This window comes from Chaetodon auriga, chromosome 9, assembly GCF_051107435.1.
Source record: "Chaetodon auriga isolate fChaAug3 chromosome 9, fChaAug3.hap1, whole genome shotgun sequence".
In the NCBI taxonomy this organism is placed as follows: domain Eukaryota; kingdom Metazoa; phylum Chordata; class Actinopteri; order Chaetodontiformes; family Chaetodontidae; genus Chaetodon; species Chaetodon auriga.
Genome location: NC_135082.1, coordinates 17,752,916 through 17,769,486, shown reverse-complemented (window position 1 = coordinate 17,769,486; position 16,571 = coordinate 17,752,916). Strand labels below are relative to the sequence as shown.

The following is a 16,571-nucleotide window of genomic DNA, read 5'->3' as shown; positions in this document are numbered from 1 at the left end:
CAGTATTGACCTTTCACTGATATATGCTGCGATGAGCAGGAGCTTCACCCTCCCAAAAATTTCCCCAGCTGTATAATCAAGCCTTTCCTTGTTAACTTAACCTTTGTCCTTTGTCAGAGCCTATACAGATAGTGGAAGACAATGGGGACAGTTAAAAATAGAGAAATCATGCCATGGCATAATGTCTAAATTGGTAAAATGTGACATGCCCACTTGGGGGTTAGTGTTTGGTACAACATGTGCATGAACGGACAGAACGACCTGTGAGTCTGACATTCAGACAAAACAATAAATGAGCTGTATCAAGTTGTTACTTATAAGATGGTGTCACAACTTCATCCCCGAATGCAGAAATGTAGGAACATGGAAAAGAACAGCACAACATTTACACTCAGAACTGACTACCAGCTTTAGCCCGTTAGGCTAAATATTGAAATCAGCCTGATTAGCAGGTATATGGGCAGGTAGCATGTTAGGATGCCAGCATTAACCAAAGTTATGGACAAATGACAATTTCGTGATGACTCTGAAAAGTCAGAGGTTTGTGAAAGTCGTTAAGATTCGTTGTCTGGGGACCATGATTGTCTGTACAAAATTAAATGTAAATCCAATAGTTGCTGAGCTATTTCAGTCTGGACCAACAGGAACTGACTGGCTAAACAGCAATCACCCCATCAAGATTTTTGATTGACTTTGAGTGTGTGATTACACCATGGGACTAATCTGCACATCGGTCAATGAATAATTTACCAAAGCAGTGGTCCAATATAACCACAAAGCTAAACTCAACAGTAATTGCTGTCTTTATGATGTAGCACTTCAGGGTTCAGGATAAAAACATACAGACAATGTCCACAAAAATGTCCCCAACATGTCAGAAACCCAACAAAGACAGCCATACTTTTTGACTAAAATGTCACATGAACTGTCTGCATTGAGCAAAATATGTCTACTTGCCTTTGTTAGATGCTTTATATCCTAATCAGCAGTGTTTCTAAGAGCTAGTGCTCTTTAGAAATAAAGATCCTGCAGTTTGAAATGAAACCTCTACTGACAAGCTGCAATACTGCACAACACTACCAACTACAGCAGAGATAAAAGATGAGGAGGCCTACAGATACATGAGCATAACAAACACCCGAGGAGCAAATAATTAAGAGGCAGATGAAGCAGAAGGATAAAGAAAACAAGAAGAGGGAGAAGTTTGACTTGAAGTACTCTTATGCTAAATGTTGATCAAGACCTCTGCTCAAGAGACAAGGGCTTGATGCTACATGCTTGAGGCTGCATTACTGTGCAGCAGCAGCCCACACACCACAACTATTGCAGTACTGTCCCTCCCAACTTAAGCAAAAACAAAACATACAGAAGAAAGCATGAAAATAAGCATGAGCTACGCTGCTTGAATGGTAAATAAATTCATTTAACCTTATAGTACATGTGGTATGGGTACATCTAATGATTGTTTTTTATTATTATTATCAATTAACATGCAGGTGATTCATCATTTGAAATGTCACAATTTTTCAAAGCCCACAATGACCAATTGCTTGTTTTGTACAACCTAAAGATATTAAATTTAATATGATTTACGACAGAGATAAGCAGAAATCCTCACATTTGAGAAGCTGAAACCTGATTAATTATCAAAATAGTTCCAGATGAATGTTCTTTCAATGGACCAACCTAAAAATAGTCACAGCTCTAATACACAGATGCACTTAAAATTGTCACCAGTGCTCTCAACTCTATTCTCACACGGTAATGACAAAACTGTAGTAAAGGGTGTACATTTTGTACTGAAATAATCTTGGCCTACTGAACTTGTCCGACCTTTACAATGCAGCATTAACAGCCATTTGCAGGGATGCGGCATGGTGAACAAATATAGAGTGTCCTAGTTATAACAGTCATTATGCTGCTGCCTGTCCTCCAGGTGTCCGCAGTGAGAAAAGGGGCTCCAGCAGTCAGTAGGTGGGGGTCAACATGTAGGTGGAACAGGATGGGGGAGAAGTATAAGGAGGACAGATGGGGGTGGCTGCTGTTGACTCCGGCGCACTGCGTCCCTCATCAAACACAGTGCACCAAAGGGCTACCGGCAGTGTAACCTTCACCGAAGCTCTGACGTCTGCATTATGGCTGGTGTGTAGGCTGGGTGCCACCTCGACAGCCCTGTGCTTTATCTGCTCATGCTAACAGATAGCCTTACACCAATACAACCGTAATGTGCCAAGGTGACACAATAACACTTGTGAGAAAAATAAAAGCCTTATTGCTTTTCTCCTCATAGATTTCCCTCAGCTCTTTCGTGTTGCATAATCATGGTATAGGCAGGTGGATATAGTTTAAGTGCACCGTCACTTTAATTTTTTTAATACATTTTTTGACTTACTTATGAGCATTGAATAAATGTGATAATAAATGTTATAAATATGAAATGTTAAGGCTTAGAAAATGTAAGCGTGCAAAGAAATTTAAGATAGCTCTATTGAGGAATTTATTGTGAACTGCTCTCTAGATTAAGGGCATTGGGTGAATGTGTAAAATTGGAATGTAAAGTGTTATTAGCTAAGGCGGCATAGGCAAGAAAAAATCCATTTCTGAAAAAAATTTACATGAGAGCTGAAAAGCACTTAAAATTGTCTAAATTTCTTGAGCAAAACATATGCGTGCCTGCTGCTTCAAATTTGCAGCTGAAAGGTTTGACTATGGGCATTGAGTAAGTATATAAAACGGTAAGGCAGGGAGGTTTAGACTAAGACAGCAGGTTGAAAGAGAGAACAAAAAGATCTGAAGACTAATGAATTCAATGTGTCATGGACTGGGGAAGTTAATTTTAGCATTGGGGAAAAAACACATTTTGGTCGTTATCTGCTTATCAGTTTGTTTCTCATGAATCTGTGAGTTTCCTGTGGGAGTTTTTTTTTTTAATCTGGAGTTTCCCCATTCCCAAAAGCTCAGTGAATTCCTTTTTTAGAGGCATAGGTAGCTGCGTAACAAATACTGTAGCTATGAAAACAACTCTTATCTCCAACTAAATGATGTGTGTTTTCGTTCAGTAAGCAGACATCTCTTTTGAGAGCAGTGACAAGGACGAGTGCGAAACAGGATAATGTCAATGACCAGGTGATTGATTAAAAAGCACAAGGTGGAAGATCCATAAATCACAATGAGAGTGAAAGCCAGCAGCCTGGAGGGACGGAACAAAGTAATTAGGTTAAGTATCAGTAATCCTTTCAGCTCATTAAAGCACCACAGTTCCCACTCAAACAAGCATACAACAAGCCTATCCCACCATACAGGACGACGTAGCCTCACAAAGCATGAAACACCTGGAACAATGAAGTTTAGCTTGCCTGCTGCAGTCAAAGTTTTAATTCAGAAACTAGACTGAACAAAGTGTAGGCCCTGGAGCCTCCATTTTCCACCACAATACTGGTTTTGAGCTGGGAGTTTCACATCCCTGTGGTCAGATACTGAAAGTTAACTGTGTGGAAAAACTGTAGATATGATAGTTGAACCGCTGATGCACCGTCAGCACAACATTTTTGATTTGTTATTGCTGCTGCATTCTTGGTGAATGGTTTTATTCGCACCATAAAAGATAGGGCATCTTGGGCAGTTAATGTGTGTCTGTGTGAGAGGAGAACTGGAAAACAAGTTAGGCGCAAAATATGACCGTTTGCCATTTGTGTTTGCCAGTTTATCTGTGTTTACATTAAGAAAAGGAAAAACTAGCTAGACTGGTGCAGAGTCCACAGACTGGAGGGAATGTGAACTCGTCTTGACTGACTGTACTGTTAAATGAGCCAAGACGATGGCAATACATCCGCTGAAAGTGTGTACACTATATGTAGGCAACTAGTGACAACACAGTATGTCATGGTGACTTGAGTGTCTGACCCCTAAGGGTAAACAAGGACAAGACTCAACCTCCCTGCGCTGCATGCATGCATGGAGGCTGGCTGCAAAACCCTGCAGACACACAGCCAGAAAACCAGGAAGCAACCTGCAGGTGCTCTTCCCTTCTCGCAGCTGTAACAGAATAACACATAATCGACAGTGAAGAGAGACTCACAGAGTCATTTCACATCGATTTTTTTGCTCTTCACTTTGCAGCATGGCAAGAGAAAACAACCTGCACTTAAAACAGTGGCGCTGCAAACATAAAATCCTGCATATTGCATTCAAGCAAACCCTTGAGTGCAGACTCAAAGACCAAAATGTGACCGAGGCTCACAGCATTATTTGTATCCATGCAGAGCAGCTCTCAACAGACCTGCCCAAAGCATATTCAATGCAAATGTTATGACTGCTGTGCCTATGTGGAACACTGCAATTACGCCCGTATTTAACAATAACAAAGCTGCCCTGGGCTTCCATGCAACAGGCATTTTTAATGACTGCAACATGGATTAAACATGAAACTAGGTAGCATTAATACTGCTGCAAACTCAGCTGCGCCAGACGGGCTCAGCCTCTTACCTGTTTATGGATCCAGACTCGAACGTCCTCAACCAAAATTCACGTCGGTTGCAGTGATTGTGTGATGGTTATTTCCCACAAAGACGCGTTCTTGAGGGCTGACAATACAATCAGTGTTGTCTGCAAGAAGAAGAAGGAGAAGAAGCAAAAAGCGCGTTAACGCAGGCTAGAAATAATAAAACCGAAGCAATTAAAAAAAAACGTGTTAGGAGTGAAGGAAAGAAGCGGGTTTGGCTGGCAGCTTTCAACGTGAGCTGCAACACGGACTGAACACACAGCAGAATAACAGATTTGGAGAAAAAAAAATCAGAGGGAGGGCAAAATGGTGAGGGAGGAGTTGGGAGTGTGTGTGCGCGTGTGTGTGCTTTCGTTTATTAGGTAACATCATTAACGCTGGGGGGAATCAAAGTCACGACAAAAGCATAGCAGGTATCAAGGTAGGCTGCAATCAACACCTTGCAGGTACGTATAGCCAGTGTGCAGAAGACTACACATACAAGACAGAAACATGGCGTCTCTTATTAGCGACGACTCGTTATTACTTATGGCACACAGTTCAGAAGATAAATTTCAACCTGGTCAGAGTATCGTTTAATACAAAAATCCACCCAGAGCTCCACTGTATGCTGTCGTTTTAAGGCTGTAATTGAAGGGCCGGCTCTGTTTAACTTCAAAGACATATTAGCATAGCATTTCGGCTAAACGAGCTTGTTAAAAGTTGTCGTTTTTGTCAAAGCTAATGTTGGTTAACTTAACGGCCGAAATTTAAACGTAACTTCAACTTAACGTCTAACGCAAATCCCTAAACACATTTATACAAACGCGGTGATATGTTCATGCCTCTCACTCCTTAAACGGTTTAAACGATATTACTAAATCAGTATATTAATTATGTTTACTCCTTACGTTCAGGTGACAGTCAAAAATGGAGGTACAGGAGCGCTCCTCATCCAGTCCACCTGACGTTAGTAACGTAAATTTTCTACCAACACTGTGTTTCCGGTCGCCTTATGGTTTTCCAAAATAAACCTACTCCATTCGCAGTTGTTTGGCGGGACAATTGTTAAGCATGTAATGTGGCCGGTGAATGTTTGCTCTAAAAAAAACACCCTTTTTTGTAAGGTTTACGCATACGGTATAAACACACATGCTAAATGTTTTGTTTTCAGTGCTGTGTGTTTACAGTAGCAAGGTGCAGTTGATCGGAAACAGGAAGTGAAGATAGCAGAGCCGCATGCTTCCCTCTCACTCCAGGGCCTGAGATGGTAATCCTGGTTCTATGTTTGTGTTTTTACGTTTTACATTTGCTTCAAAGTTTTTAAATTTGAAAGGGGCGAAATAAATACATAAATAAAAAAAAGAAAGGATTCATTTTTCATGGTCAAATCCAAATGTGAATATACACTAAAATTTAACTGTCTGTATACCTAAACGTATAAACAAACAGCATATACTCTATTCTCACCCCCTTAACTTTCCTGCCAATGCAACTGTACCAATAAAAGGTAATCCCTCCTTTTGGCAATCCAATAATCTCCATAAAGTCTTGAGCATTTTCATTTTCAGTCTATTGCTGAATAATTCTTCAAAATTTAGGAGCAGCTGTCACCGCTGATCCCTCTATTAAATCCTCTGAGGATCACACTGAAAAATGGTTCAAATCCTGTCCAACCAAATTTAAGAATAAGCTGTGATGTCAATACCACCTCACTATCTCCACTCAGGAAGTTTGGATTTCGTTAAAATTACTTCAGCACCCTCTGCTGGCGTCTCAGAGGTTTGCAAGTGCAAAACAAAAGCTTACTGTCTTAAGACACATGATCAGACAAAAGGACATCAGACACAAAGAGACGATATCTCAGTATGACAAGAATAGACAATAGTCCAGTGGATGTAAAACATTTTATATAAAAATTGAGACATGGAACACATTCAGTAATTTTACAACATTAGTAGTTAATGCTACACATTGAGGTATCTATGAAAATTCCATTCTCCTTTTTCTGTTACTCAAAAGACACTTAAAATCACAGGTACATTTTTAAATGTATGTATTTCAGACAATACAGCAATTTGGCAAACATATAGATTGTAGCTCACAAAAAGTAGAATATTATGTATGGAAACAAGTTATTACATTGTTCTTTTTAACATAGAAAAAAATAAACATCGCCTCATTCAAAGCTACATCACAAGAGTTCAGATGTGTTTGAGAACAGTCTGGGAGGCTTGTGTGATCACCGAAAGGTAAAGGATTACAGGTGCCTAGACCAGCCTCTCCTGTCAAGGAAATGCATCCAATACAAATGTCAGTTATGGCAAAGAAATACAATCAATATCAATAAATAAATGTGTGTCGTTTAAAACAGTTCACGGTAAGAAAAACGAAAATGAGTGGAAGGCATATAAATAAAAATAAGTAATTAACTAAAAAAAAAAGACAAACTCTGATTCACTAACAACAGACAAGGCAGAACTTGGCACACTTATAATTAAGACACCCTACTTCTTGTTCCCATCACTACCACTGTTCCACATTGTCAACGTAATCCTCCACAGTACCGTTCTCCTCCAGATCCCACCACTCTGGGAGTAGCATTTCTGACTCCGCACTGTCTCCATCAGCCTTCCCCTTGTGCTGCTCCTCAGTTACTACCGAGTGTCTGTCAGGCTGACGGGGTGTTTCTGTGGGCTTCAGCTGCCTCCCTTGCTTTGTTGTGAGCCTTCCACGGAGCCGCCTCCTCTCCTGCTGCCGCCTCTCCCTGGCCTGCCTGCGCTCCTGCTGCCTCGCCACCTGGAAACGCTGCAGGAAAAGGTCACGGGCATACTCATACAGCTCTACGTCCCATCGGTTTAGCTGGAGGATTCTGTGCTGTGTCTCGGGAGGGACCTCAACGCTGGAGGCGCGTGTGCCGTTGAGCTGTGTGAAGGGTGCAATGAACTCCAAGTTGAAGGTACGCTCAAAGAGATACTGGGTCTTGCGCTGGTATTCGGTCAGCCCAAAGAAGGCCATGCCCCGTAGGTTACGCTTGGCGCTCTCCAGGAGTACTGCCCAGCGCTCTTCCTCACTCATGGCAGAGACGTTGTAGCAACCCACGAGGCTGAGATCAGCCAGCATGCGGGTCTGCCGGTTGTTGGCCAGATTGTAGGGGCAGTCCATGAACTCCTGTAGGGAGCAACCTGACCAGTCGTCTCCAGAGTAGCAGCTTGGCAGCTCGGACAGCGTTGGTGAGCGTCCATCACACACGTGTAAGGAGGCCTTCCATGTAGCACCACGTTGCACATGCCGCCACTCGCTTAGGTAGCGTGACACCGGATCTCTTAAGATGGTTATATAATAATAGTTCCTACTGGAGAGAAAAGGTGGACATTAGTTTTAACTCAAATAACCTCAAGATGCCACTTCTGCTCAATTGTACTAATTTTTCATTATGAATTAACCTGTTGATTATTATTATTATTATTGTTCAAGGAACGATTTGTTTTATAAATTGTTAGTCACACCACAAAATATCCATCCCAATGCTTGGAGAATAGAGTGGTTGGATTTGTTTGGTAGGCTACACAGGGAAGAACGTGTTCAATGCAAGAAATCATAATTTATATTCACTTGTATCATAATGCATCATTTCTGAATTGATGAAATCGGAAAAACAAACTGAGGGGTCCTGCAGTCATTTGGTCTGTGTGTCTGAGTCACATTTTTCAAAATCTTTCTACTTGGTGAAAAAGCAAAGATCATCTTAGAACCAGACTTTGAACACCTGCTTGCAGTGTTAAAAGTTCCTCCAAAGGTCACATTCACACTCAAGATGAAGGTGAACAAAAAAAAAGCTATGACAGCTTCAAATGGGTCAAGTGATCCATTATCTGTGTGTGTAGCCGTTAACCTGTATGATTTAGCATTTTATTACATCCCTGCAGTGTATAACTGTTAGCAGCACTGAAGATACTTTATAAAAAATACGTTGCTATTAGGAGTTATTAATCATCATTAAGAGCAATGTATAGTGATTGTTTGATTCCCACCCCAAGCATCCTCCCTCACCCACCTGGGCAAATTCTCGGGAACCTCTCGTGAGTCCATGCGTGACGGGACGCAGCTGGTCAGCTCAGTCCAGTCCGCGTGAAGCCCGCAGCTCCAGCCGGTGGAGAAACGGGAAAAGAGCCAAGTTTCTTTTTTACCTGGCCGGTAACAGGTACATTTCTTCTGACCTGCGTGACACTCGCAGGGCCTCTCCAGCTGAATATTTCGCACCAAATGTCGACCAAACGTGGTGCCACCCGTTTTCTGAATGTGCAGAAAAACTATAACATCATCTCCTTTGATGTTGAAGTCCACAACACGATTTAAATCGGCTTTGGTGAAGTTGAAGCGAGGGACAAAGCGGACCAGAGCGCCGTCTTCAGCGATGTACGGATCCCTTTGTAGACCGTCTTGGATTTCATTGCCCCTGCTCCGTGAACCAGTTGCACCGCCGTCCTTAAACCAAGATCCCAGCTGGTGTAGCATCTGGCACTCAGACTTGCTCGGGCAAACATACTGGATCATAATGACACCAAAGAGCAACACCATGAGCAGGACGAGCAGGAGCCGGTGATGGCTGCTGCTGCTGCTGGACTTCTCATCCATCTTCCCGGGACGGACAGAAAAACATCACTCAGGCAGTCCGGACCCCTGCCTCGGCTGGGGAAGCTCGGGGAATGGTGTTTATAAGGTCACCAAATGAAGCGAAAACAATAACAATACAGCCGCTAGCCAGCTAACGGCTGCTAGCCGGAGTGTCGACTGAGTCTCAGGAAAACGGACGATACCTTACTATAAATGTAATTGTATTGTAGGCGAGAAAGCGTACGTATGGCATTTGAAAAAATAAGTACTTTTGCTAGTGGTAGTAGTTCGTTCTACAAAGCGATAACAGTTAATCTTTCACGCAGCAGTAAATCCGTGTCTTCCGCGGCCATCGATTCTTGACCTTTCTTCCCAGCAGCCTCTGCGCTGAATATGGGCGTGAAAATTACGTCACCGTGTTTAACACGCTACAGGTCCAGAGCCATGGAGACACAAAGTTAACTTATTCACCGATTGAAGCATTTTGGCGAAGTGACTCCTAATTGTTGATGTACTAACAATGTATCTACGATCTTGTTCAGTGTAACATTTCGATAAATTTGGTACACGACAGGGGAAAGTTCTATCGCCGAAATAGCTCAGTTGGGAGAGCGTTAGACTGAAGATCTAAAGGTCCCTGGTTCGATCCCGGGTTTCGGCATTTTGATGTAGTGACCAGAACTGACACATGCTGTGGTGGAGGCAGAGTGGCAGAATCAAACATGTGTCAGTGGTAAGAGAAGTGAAGAAGGCATTTCTTTAGCATGAAGAATGCTAGGTACAACATGATACCAGACCCAGAGGCCATGTTCCTGAATATTATGGTCTCTTTAAAAACCCTTCATTGTCCTAAAATTAGTCAAGTGTTAGGTCAAAATGAATGAAGAGGATTTTTGGTACACCATCATGGAGAGAAGCACGGGGACAAGGAGCTGGTTTGAAATGAATATGCATGTTAGAAAAACATTATAGAACAGGTTAATTAATTGAACAATATAAATTAAAATCAATAGAAAATGTTACATCATTTTTCTAAGTAATTTTACTCATTACCCACATAACCAACATATATCTTTTAGTGGATGTTTTTATCTAAAATACCACATGTCTGATGTGTGTAATGTGTTTCTGCTCACTCAGCACTCCTTAACTAATTATTGTGTAATACCAGAAACCATCCATGAAAAACATATCCTAAACATAAACATAAATAACCTACTTATGTGCATATTTATTTACAAAAATGTAAGTCATGTATTGTTAGCCTATCATCACACCATGTTATCTATTAAAATATTCAAATAATTAACCATTTATTAACGGTCAGTTTAAACCATTTTCTCCTTAATTAAATCACATATAAATGAGTGGAATGTGTACTGTTCTTGTTTATATGACAGCCTGTCTATACAGCAGCCTTATGAGACTCACAGTGTTCCACTTCTGTTAAGTGTCCTCATGTTCATTCAATTTTGTGGTAATTCACTCTGGAAAATGTGGCTTTCAGCAAGTATTTCATTAAATGCTCAGCAACCTGAAGGTGACCCTTGACTTGTTGGTTCATCAATTTGCCCTCTTTTTTTCAAATTTCATGACTGATATGTTCAGGATTTTCATAACTGTCCCACTAAATGTGATTTGTATGAACAAGGCTCTGTATTAGGACTAGCAATAGGGCTCTCACCAGTCACCTCTAGTCTGCTTACACTAGTTTGAATCATCCCTGAAGAAAAAATGTTATTGCAACTGGGATTTATAACACATGCAAACCCATATGTCATGTTCCCTTTATGTAATTCGCCTGCTGTATTGTGCATTCATGGGTGTTGACATATTTTTTGTGTGGTAGCTTCACTGGTTTATCAGTAGGATGGGGGCTGGTAGGTGGATGCCAATGTCTGTCCCACAGAGAAGAATTTCACCCCTGCTCCACCCTACATTCCTCTCTATGGCATTCGATACAGACCCCTCTGGGACAATCAAAAAGACTTACAGTGCAGTTTGGAATAATAAATTATCTCTAGTGCTAGTTGGTTAATAGTTGTTAATCCTGGGCTTCTAAACCCAGAGCACTGCTGCTTCTCTGTCCAACCATCTTATATAACTGTAACTTAATTGTAAAGGTTCAGAATTTGCAGTTCAGCTTTAAATGTTTGTAGTGTGTTTTTTAAAAAGTAAGGTCCCTGTGCTAAATTGGGATAAAATAAAATAAAAAAAATAATCCCCCACACTTTCCACCACAGTGTCGCCAGGCGTGAAATGTCTGCTGATTAGCGCCATTGATCAAACCCTTCATCGGCGAGATCATGCAGGTGATCAGTCTGCTGCTGCAGGGGATTAAATCATGATAAAAAGAGGCCAGATGACGAACACAGACGTCAGGCCGCCGCGGCTACGTCACCACTGGAGGAATTTGTAGTACCGATGATCGTTTGTGTGGAGCGATGTATCACTCTGCTCTCAGTCTAAAAGAAAGAAACAAGTTGTCCTTTCGACACTTTTAAACTTTCAAATTATGATCAGAGCCGTCAGCTGGATTTGTCTATAGTGAAGATTAATGGTTGTAAATTACGTTTTCCGATGGATGCATAATGATATATGGATGAGTGGTTTGTTTTTTGTCCCCGTTTGTCTTTCGTTAGTTGGTAGGATGTCTTAAAAACGCGTAGGCAGGTTAAAAAGAGACCTTAGCCATGATCTTATCTATTTATTTATTTATTTATTTATCTGTTTAATTATTTTGGTTCTGTTCCAATAGAATATTTATATTATATTATTTTTGGCTGGTAATTCATTTGAGACATAGAAACACAATTATCTTCCTTGACTGCTATTAATATTTTATTACACGCCGATGTCTTTACCCATTTTATACAGAAATCTCGTTATGTAACTACTGCCGATAATACAACTTGTTATTTTGACAATAATGGCGCTGATTCGTCTTCTTGTTTTTGTGGTACGCGGCCTTTGTGGCAGAGTGAGATGTCTGTGCCTCCTCCTTCTCTCTGTCGCCACGGGGAGTGAAGACCCGGGCCCCGCCCTTCCTTCTTTAAATACCCACCACCACGGGGAACCGTTAAAAGAGAGATAACGGGGATGTGCTGATATTACTGGCCATTTTGTCTGCATTGTTTCGTGTTTTGTGTTTTGTTTGACTTCAAACATGGAGCTGGACCGGCGGTTGTTGCTCGCTCACTGTGCGGCTCACGCGCTGTCCATGGTGATGGGCTTGCTGGTGGTCGTCCCCATGGCTCTCAACGGCTCCGCTTTCAAAGGCCGCTGCGCACTCTTCTCCACCGGCTACTGGAGGACAGAGAACCGGGTCGAGCTGACGGGGCAGCCGGGAGACATCTCTCACCTGGTGGTCCAGCAGTGGGGCCCACCGGCAGCCTGCCAGTTCGCCACGTTTGTCGGTATTTTCACGGTGCTGTACGGGGCAGCGCAGGGCTGGAGGAGCCTCTTCTATCTGCACGGACGACATGATGAGTGAGTCCATGACTGACACACATCAGCAACTACTGACCTGACATTGTGGGTTCAGCTTCCCAGCAGGTTATACTTAAAACTAGCTGCAGTATTAAAGTGCATATTACTACATCAGTAATTATAACCCAGTAATATAATGTACATTATTCTGAAATGGGCCATTCTGCATAATCAGTGTTTTTACCTGTGGTACTTTTATTATATCATGATGCTAATAATTATGTACTTTTACTTGAATAAGACTTTGAATGAAGGACTTTCACTCATAACATCGTATTTTTACACTGTAGTACCTTTATTTTTACCTTACTTTTACTTTACTACTACTAATAAGGATACGTTGGACTTAACAGTGCCTTTCATCATAAAATATCAGCAATTATATCATATAGTGTAATGGTAGGTGGTGAGGTATAAAGTACAATTTAAAATATATTTTAGAGACTGGAAATAATTTTCTATGCTGTACTAACAGCACGTCAGCAGGTACATGTCCCCAATATGTTTTGAAAGTAATGTATGTGCATGTCTATACATTATTAATATGTCTATAGGCTTGTCTAACATAGTCCAAGATGTTTTTATCTAAAGCACCGCTCGTCTGATGTGTGTAACGTGTGTTTCCGCTCGCTCAGCACCCTGTTCTCCTCCTTCCTGACGGTGGTGCTGAGTGTGTGTGTGCTCTTCCTGTCTGGAGGGGCCAGTGTCATCCTGTCTCTGGGACTGGGCTCCTGGTGCGACACCGTGACTGATAACAACTCTCGGCCGTACAGGTACGCTGTGCGATGACGAACCTTTACGGTGTCATGGTGGACGGTCGTGTATGTGGATGTTACATGTTGATTTCTTAGTCAAGAGTCCATCTAAAACTGGACCCCTGGAGGAGTCTCCCGTCCTGAACACTGTCACTACAAGTTCAATATTCAATGATGGGATGTTAGTTGTGGTATAATCCACCAAATTAAAATACCTGATCTGATCTCCAAATGCATAATCCATCCACAGATTGAAAAGGGATCAGTGTCTTGATATAAACAGTATGGAAACATTTCTCATCTTTAAAATGTGACAGCAGACAGACGGGAAAGTGTGTTTCTCACCCCGGCATGTTTGTTTGTGTTCAGCTGTGCAGAGTCTCAGTCGGTTCCTCTTTACCTGGACGTGGACACCTCCTCCTTCTACACAGAGCTCAGCCTGGCACAGGTAAGAGCGCTCAGACGTGGACACTCGCAACATGTTTCAGGAAGACTTGTTAATATTTCAGGTACCCAGACCTGTAAAAACATCTGGCAGGTTAATTCCCACAGAAGGACGGATTGAAGCCTTTTTTATCTTATCTTGCAGTAATGACTAGAAGGCACGGTGATGTCTTTTCACTTACACACCGTTTTTGGCTGCAGAGAGCACATTAACCACAGAACAGACAAGCTTTTCATTTTAGCTCTTATCGAATTTCCTGTAATTAGCTGCAGCTGATCTGATCTGACCTGACAGTCAGACTGAGTTTGGTTATTCAGCCGGATGGTGTTTTACCTGGAAGACAATTTACGTGCCATAGATAGATAGTCAGCAGCAACGTTTCCTTCCCAGAGTCATTTTGGTCGTCGACATGGAGGCTGTTGCCAGGAAAATTTAACTCAAAGAAATACGCCAATATAAGAGTCTGCACACACACACATACACACTGATGTTTTCATTATGTAAGTGTGACTATAAGCTTAATTAATCACGCCCCGTGTCCTCAGGCGTCTCTGTGGTGTGTGACAGCTCTGTGGCTCGCTCAGTCCATCCTGGCCTTCCTGCGGCTCTACCACTCCCACAGCCAGAACATCAGCGGGCCGTGTCGTCCCCGAGAGAAGGAGCTGCTGCTGGGACACAGTCCCTCTGACAGCGGCTCACCCTCCCCTCCTCCAGCAACACCCATCCTCTTGGTCTAAGAGAGTGTGTGGCATAGTGATTTAAGATGATACACTTAACTCTACATGTAGTTTCAAACCTCATTTGTCTCACTCTACAGTTCTTATGTAAGTATGGTTTAAGACATGCTTTTATTTTGATACTATTAATAGTTCATCGTCTTACATAATAGAGCCGGACCGATAAAAAAATCGTTTATGTCAGCTGATAAATTAACAAGAAATTTCAGCATATAAATGCCAAAGACATTTTTCAGGTCATTTAGTGTCAACAGTGTCTTGATTATGTAGTTTGTCCTGACAAGATCATTTTCACACTGAAAAACCTGAAATAAGTCACAATTCTTTAAGAACCAAAGAATCTGGTTGTTCTCTCTTTACACTAAAAAGTATTTGCCAATACAACATTATCAGATTTTTCAAATTTCAAATGTTGGTCTCCAGTATCGGTCTGGCTGTATTATTTAATGATATGATGTTTGAGCAGGGCCAGCATCACTTACATTACGCTGCCTCAGCACCTGCCACCTCACAGTGGCACCATCACTTAACCCTGGCTTGTGCTTCTCGTGTATTTATTACATTTCCACAGAACTAAGCATCTATTTTTCTGAATGATAAATACCGATTCATCTTAAACAAACAAACAAAAAAACAGTTTACAAAATCCTCAAAGACAAGATTTCTTATGGAGCTGGCTGGAAAGTATGCAGCATTCACGTCAGCCTCTGAGTGGTAATTCCGAGGTGGATATATTTTGCAATGACGGTGATGATAAAAAGAACTACAGGTTTTACTACAAGTTGTGCATGAATCATAAAAGGCTAGACAGATATAATTGATTATAAGGCTTTTTAATTTCGGTGTATGGACGGACAAATTCAGGAAGGACATTTGTCATTTCCAGCTACAGTTTTTGTTTGGATCAGGAGATCGAGATCAAACTTAGAAAACTGGTTAAACATCTTTTTTTTAATCATGCAGACTGACTAATAACCGAGTGTTGTTAAATGAGCTATTGGGTTTTTAATTTTCAGAAAAAACTGAGGCTGAGCTCTGTGACTGTAACAGTCTGCATTAAGTGGGACTAATCTCAACTCTGCCTTTGGACAAAAGGGATTTTACAGAAGACAAAAGGAAACAGTTTCAGAGGAAGTATTCAGTGATCTAATAACCACAGTGTTATTCAGGAGCTGTTGCAAAGACTATTCATTTGGCCCCAGAGGGTGTTCTTCCTCCAGCCTGTGTTGAACATATTTAATATGCATGGTTGTTTACATTTCAGATGGAGTCTGACATTTTGCACAGTCTGTCCTCATCAGGGAGAAAACATGTTTGCTGACTGCTCTGAGCGTAATATTCAGATGTAGCACTGAGGTGCTTTTATTGTGAAGCATGTGGTGAGAGTGCGACTGAGCCACCATGTACGACAAACAGGCTCACTGTGTGAGCATGACCTGAATGTTCTGTTGTGTAACGGAAAAATCGCTGCTGACCTTCTCTCCTCTTTTGACGATTGTTGTTATGATGCTGTCTGTGCGGACATGGCCACTCGGGCGTTAATGAAGCAGTCAAATCCTCTCAGATGACATTTGTACCCTCTGTAGAGTGTAATCAGAAGGTAAACCTTCAAGGATCTGCGATAGTTTTCACGTGGGGGGAGATTTGTGCGGAGCCCAGCGGAGTCAGTGAAGAGGAGATGAGTATTTAAAACAAATGATTCAAAGTTGCTTCTGCACTTCTCTCCTCTTGTCATGGACTCAAGTGGTTGTAATGAAACACAGACAGCGGATAAATAAATCTGAGGTAAAGAGAGATGAGACAGTCGCGTCAGTGAATTGTAATATGTGAAATGTTTTTGTATTATAGCTGGCAGTGGTCTTGCTTTTTACCTCTTATACTTGTTTGTGCTCATTCTCGTTCATGTTTTTTGCATTTGTCTTGTTTGTTGAATAAAAAGCTTTCCATTCTGAAAGAATCGTGTCTCAACATGTACAAACTAAAGATGTACATCCATATACATCAGTACTGGCTTTTTAAAGTTAAGGATTTAATTCCACTACAGGCAG

At 41.6% G+C, this 16,571-nt stretch overlaps 3 protein-coding genes and 1 non-coding gene across 8 annotated transcripts in view; 2 read left to right on the top strand and 2 right to left on the bottom strand.

The window, feature by feature from the left end:
* The window catches only part of mbnl3 (muscleblind-like splicing regulator 3), a 30,817-nt gene extending 25,359 nt beyond the window's left edge, over positions 1-5,458 (bottom strand). For 3 of the 4 annotated variants that reach the window (XM_076739698.1, XM_076739701.1, XM_076739703.1), the window contains exon 1: positions 4,486-4,782. The gene's annotated coding sequence lies outside the window, so the exon portion shown is untranslated. Of the gene's footprint in view, positions 1-4,485; positions 4,783-5,391 lie in introns of those variants that run through there. The other variant, XM_076739699.1, reaches the window with a different exon arrangement.
* Positions 5,459-6,369: 911 nt separating this feature from the next.
* hs6st2 (heparan sulfate 6-O-sulfotransferase 2) lies at positions 6,370-9,466 on the bottom strand. 2 transcript variants are annotated; one of them, XM_076739697.1, is made up of 2 exons: positions 8,538-9,251; positions 6,370-7,832 (listed from the first exon to the last, which is right to left on the bottom strand). In XM_076739697.1, the coding sequence occupies exons 1-2, from the start codon at positions 9,116-9,118 to the stop codon at positions 7,007-7,009; spliced, it is 1,407 nt and encodes a 468-aa protein (XP_076595812.1). In that variant the 5' UTR covers positions 9,119-9,251; the 3' UTR covers positions 6,370-7,006. The 2 variants fall into 2 exon arrangements, with proteins under 2 accessions (XP_076595812.1, XP_076595810.1); XM_076739695.1 differs by having other exon boundaries at positions 6,376-7,835; positions 8,538-9,466.
* A 219-nt stretch (positions 9,467-9,685) lies between these two features.
* On the top strand, positions 9,686-9,758 carry trnaf-gaa (transfer RNA phenylalanine (anticodon GAA)). The gene has a single exon. It is a non-coding gene; the product is annotated as a tRNA-Phe (tRNA).
* A 2,383-nt stretch (positions 9,759-12,141) lies between these two features.
* Positions 12,142-16,480, top strand: LOC143325621 (transmembrane protein 179). The gene is made up of 4 exons (XM_076738833.1): positions 12,142-12,586; positions 13,222-13,359; positions 13,711-13,789; positions 14,332-16,480. The coding sequence occupies exons 1-4, from the start codon at positions 12,264-12,266 to the stop codon at positions 14,521-14,523; spliced, it is 732 nt and encodes a 243-aa protein (XP_076594948.1). The 5' UTR covers positions 12,142-12,263; the 3' UTR covers positions 14,524-16,480.
* Positions 16,481-16,571: the final 91 nt, after the last annotated feature.

What these genes read in the sequence shown, in the direction of transcription:
- hs6st2 (XM_076739695.1), bottom strand. Translation starts at nt 9,118, where the DNA reads ATGGATGAGAAGTCCAGCAGCAGCAGCAGCCATCACCGGCTCCTGCTC. An exon ending in GTTCCCGAGAATTTGCCCAG is followed by an intron (nt 7,836 to 8,537) that starts GTGGGTGAGGGA and finishes TTTTCTCTCCAG; the next exon opens with TAGGAACTATTATTATATAA.
- LOC143325621 (XM_076738833.1), top strand. Translation starts at nt 12,264, where the DNA reads ATGGAGCTGGACCGGCGGTTGTTGCTCGCTCACTGTGCGGCTCACGCG. An exon ending in AACAACTCTCGGCCGTACAG is followed by an intron (nt 13,360 to 13,710) that starts GTACGCTGTGCG and finishes GTTTGTGTTCAG; the next exon opens with CTGTGCAGAGTCTCAGTCGG. An exon ending in CAGAGCTCAGCCTGGCACAG is followed by an intron (nt 13,790 to 14,331) that starts GTAAGAGCGCTC and finishes CCGTGTCCTCAG; the next exon opens with GCGTCTCTGTGGTGTGTGAC.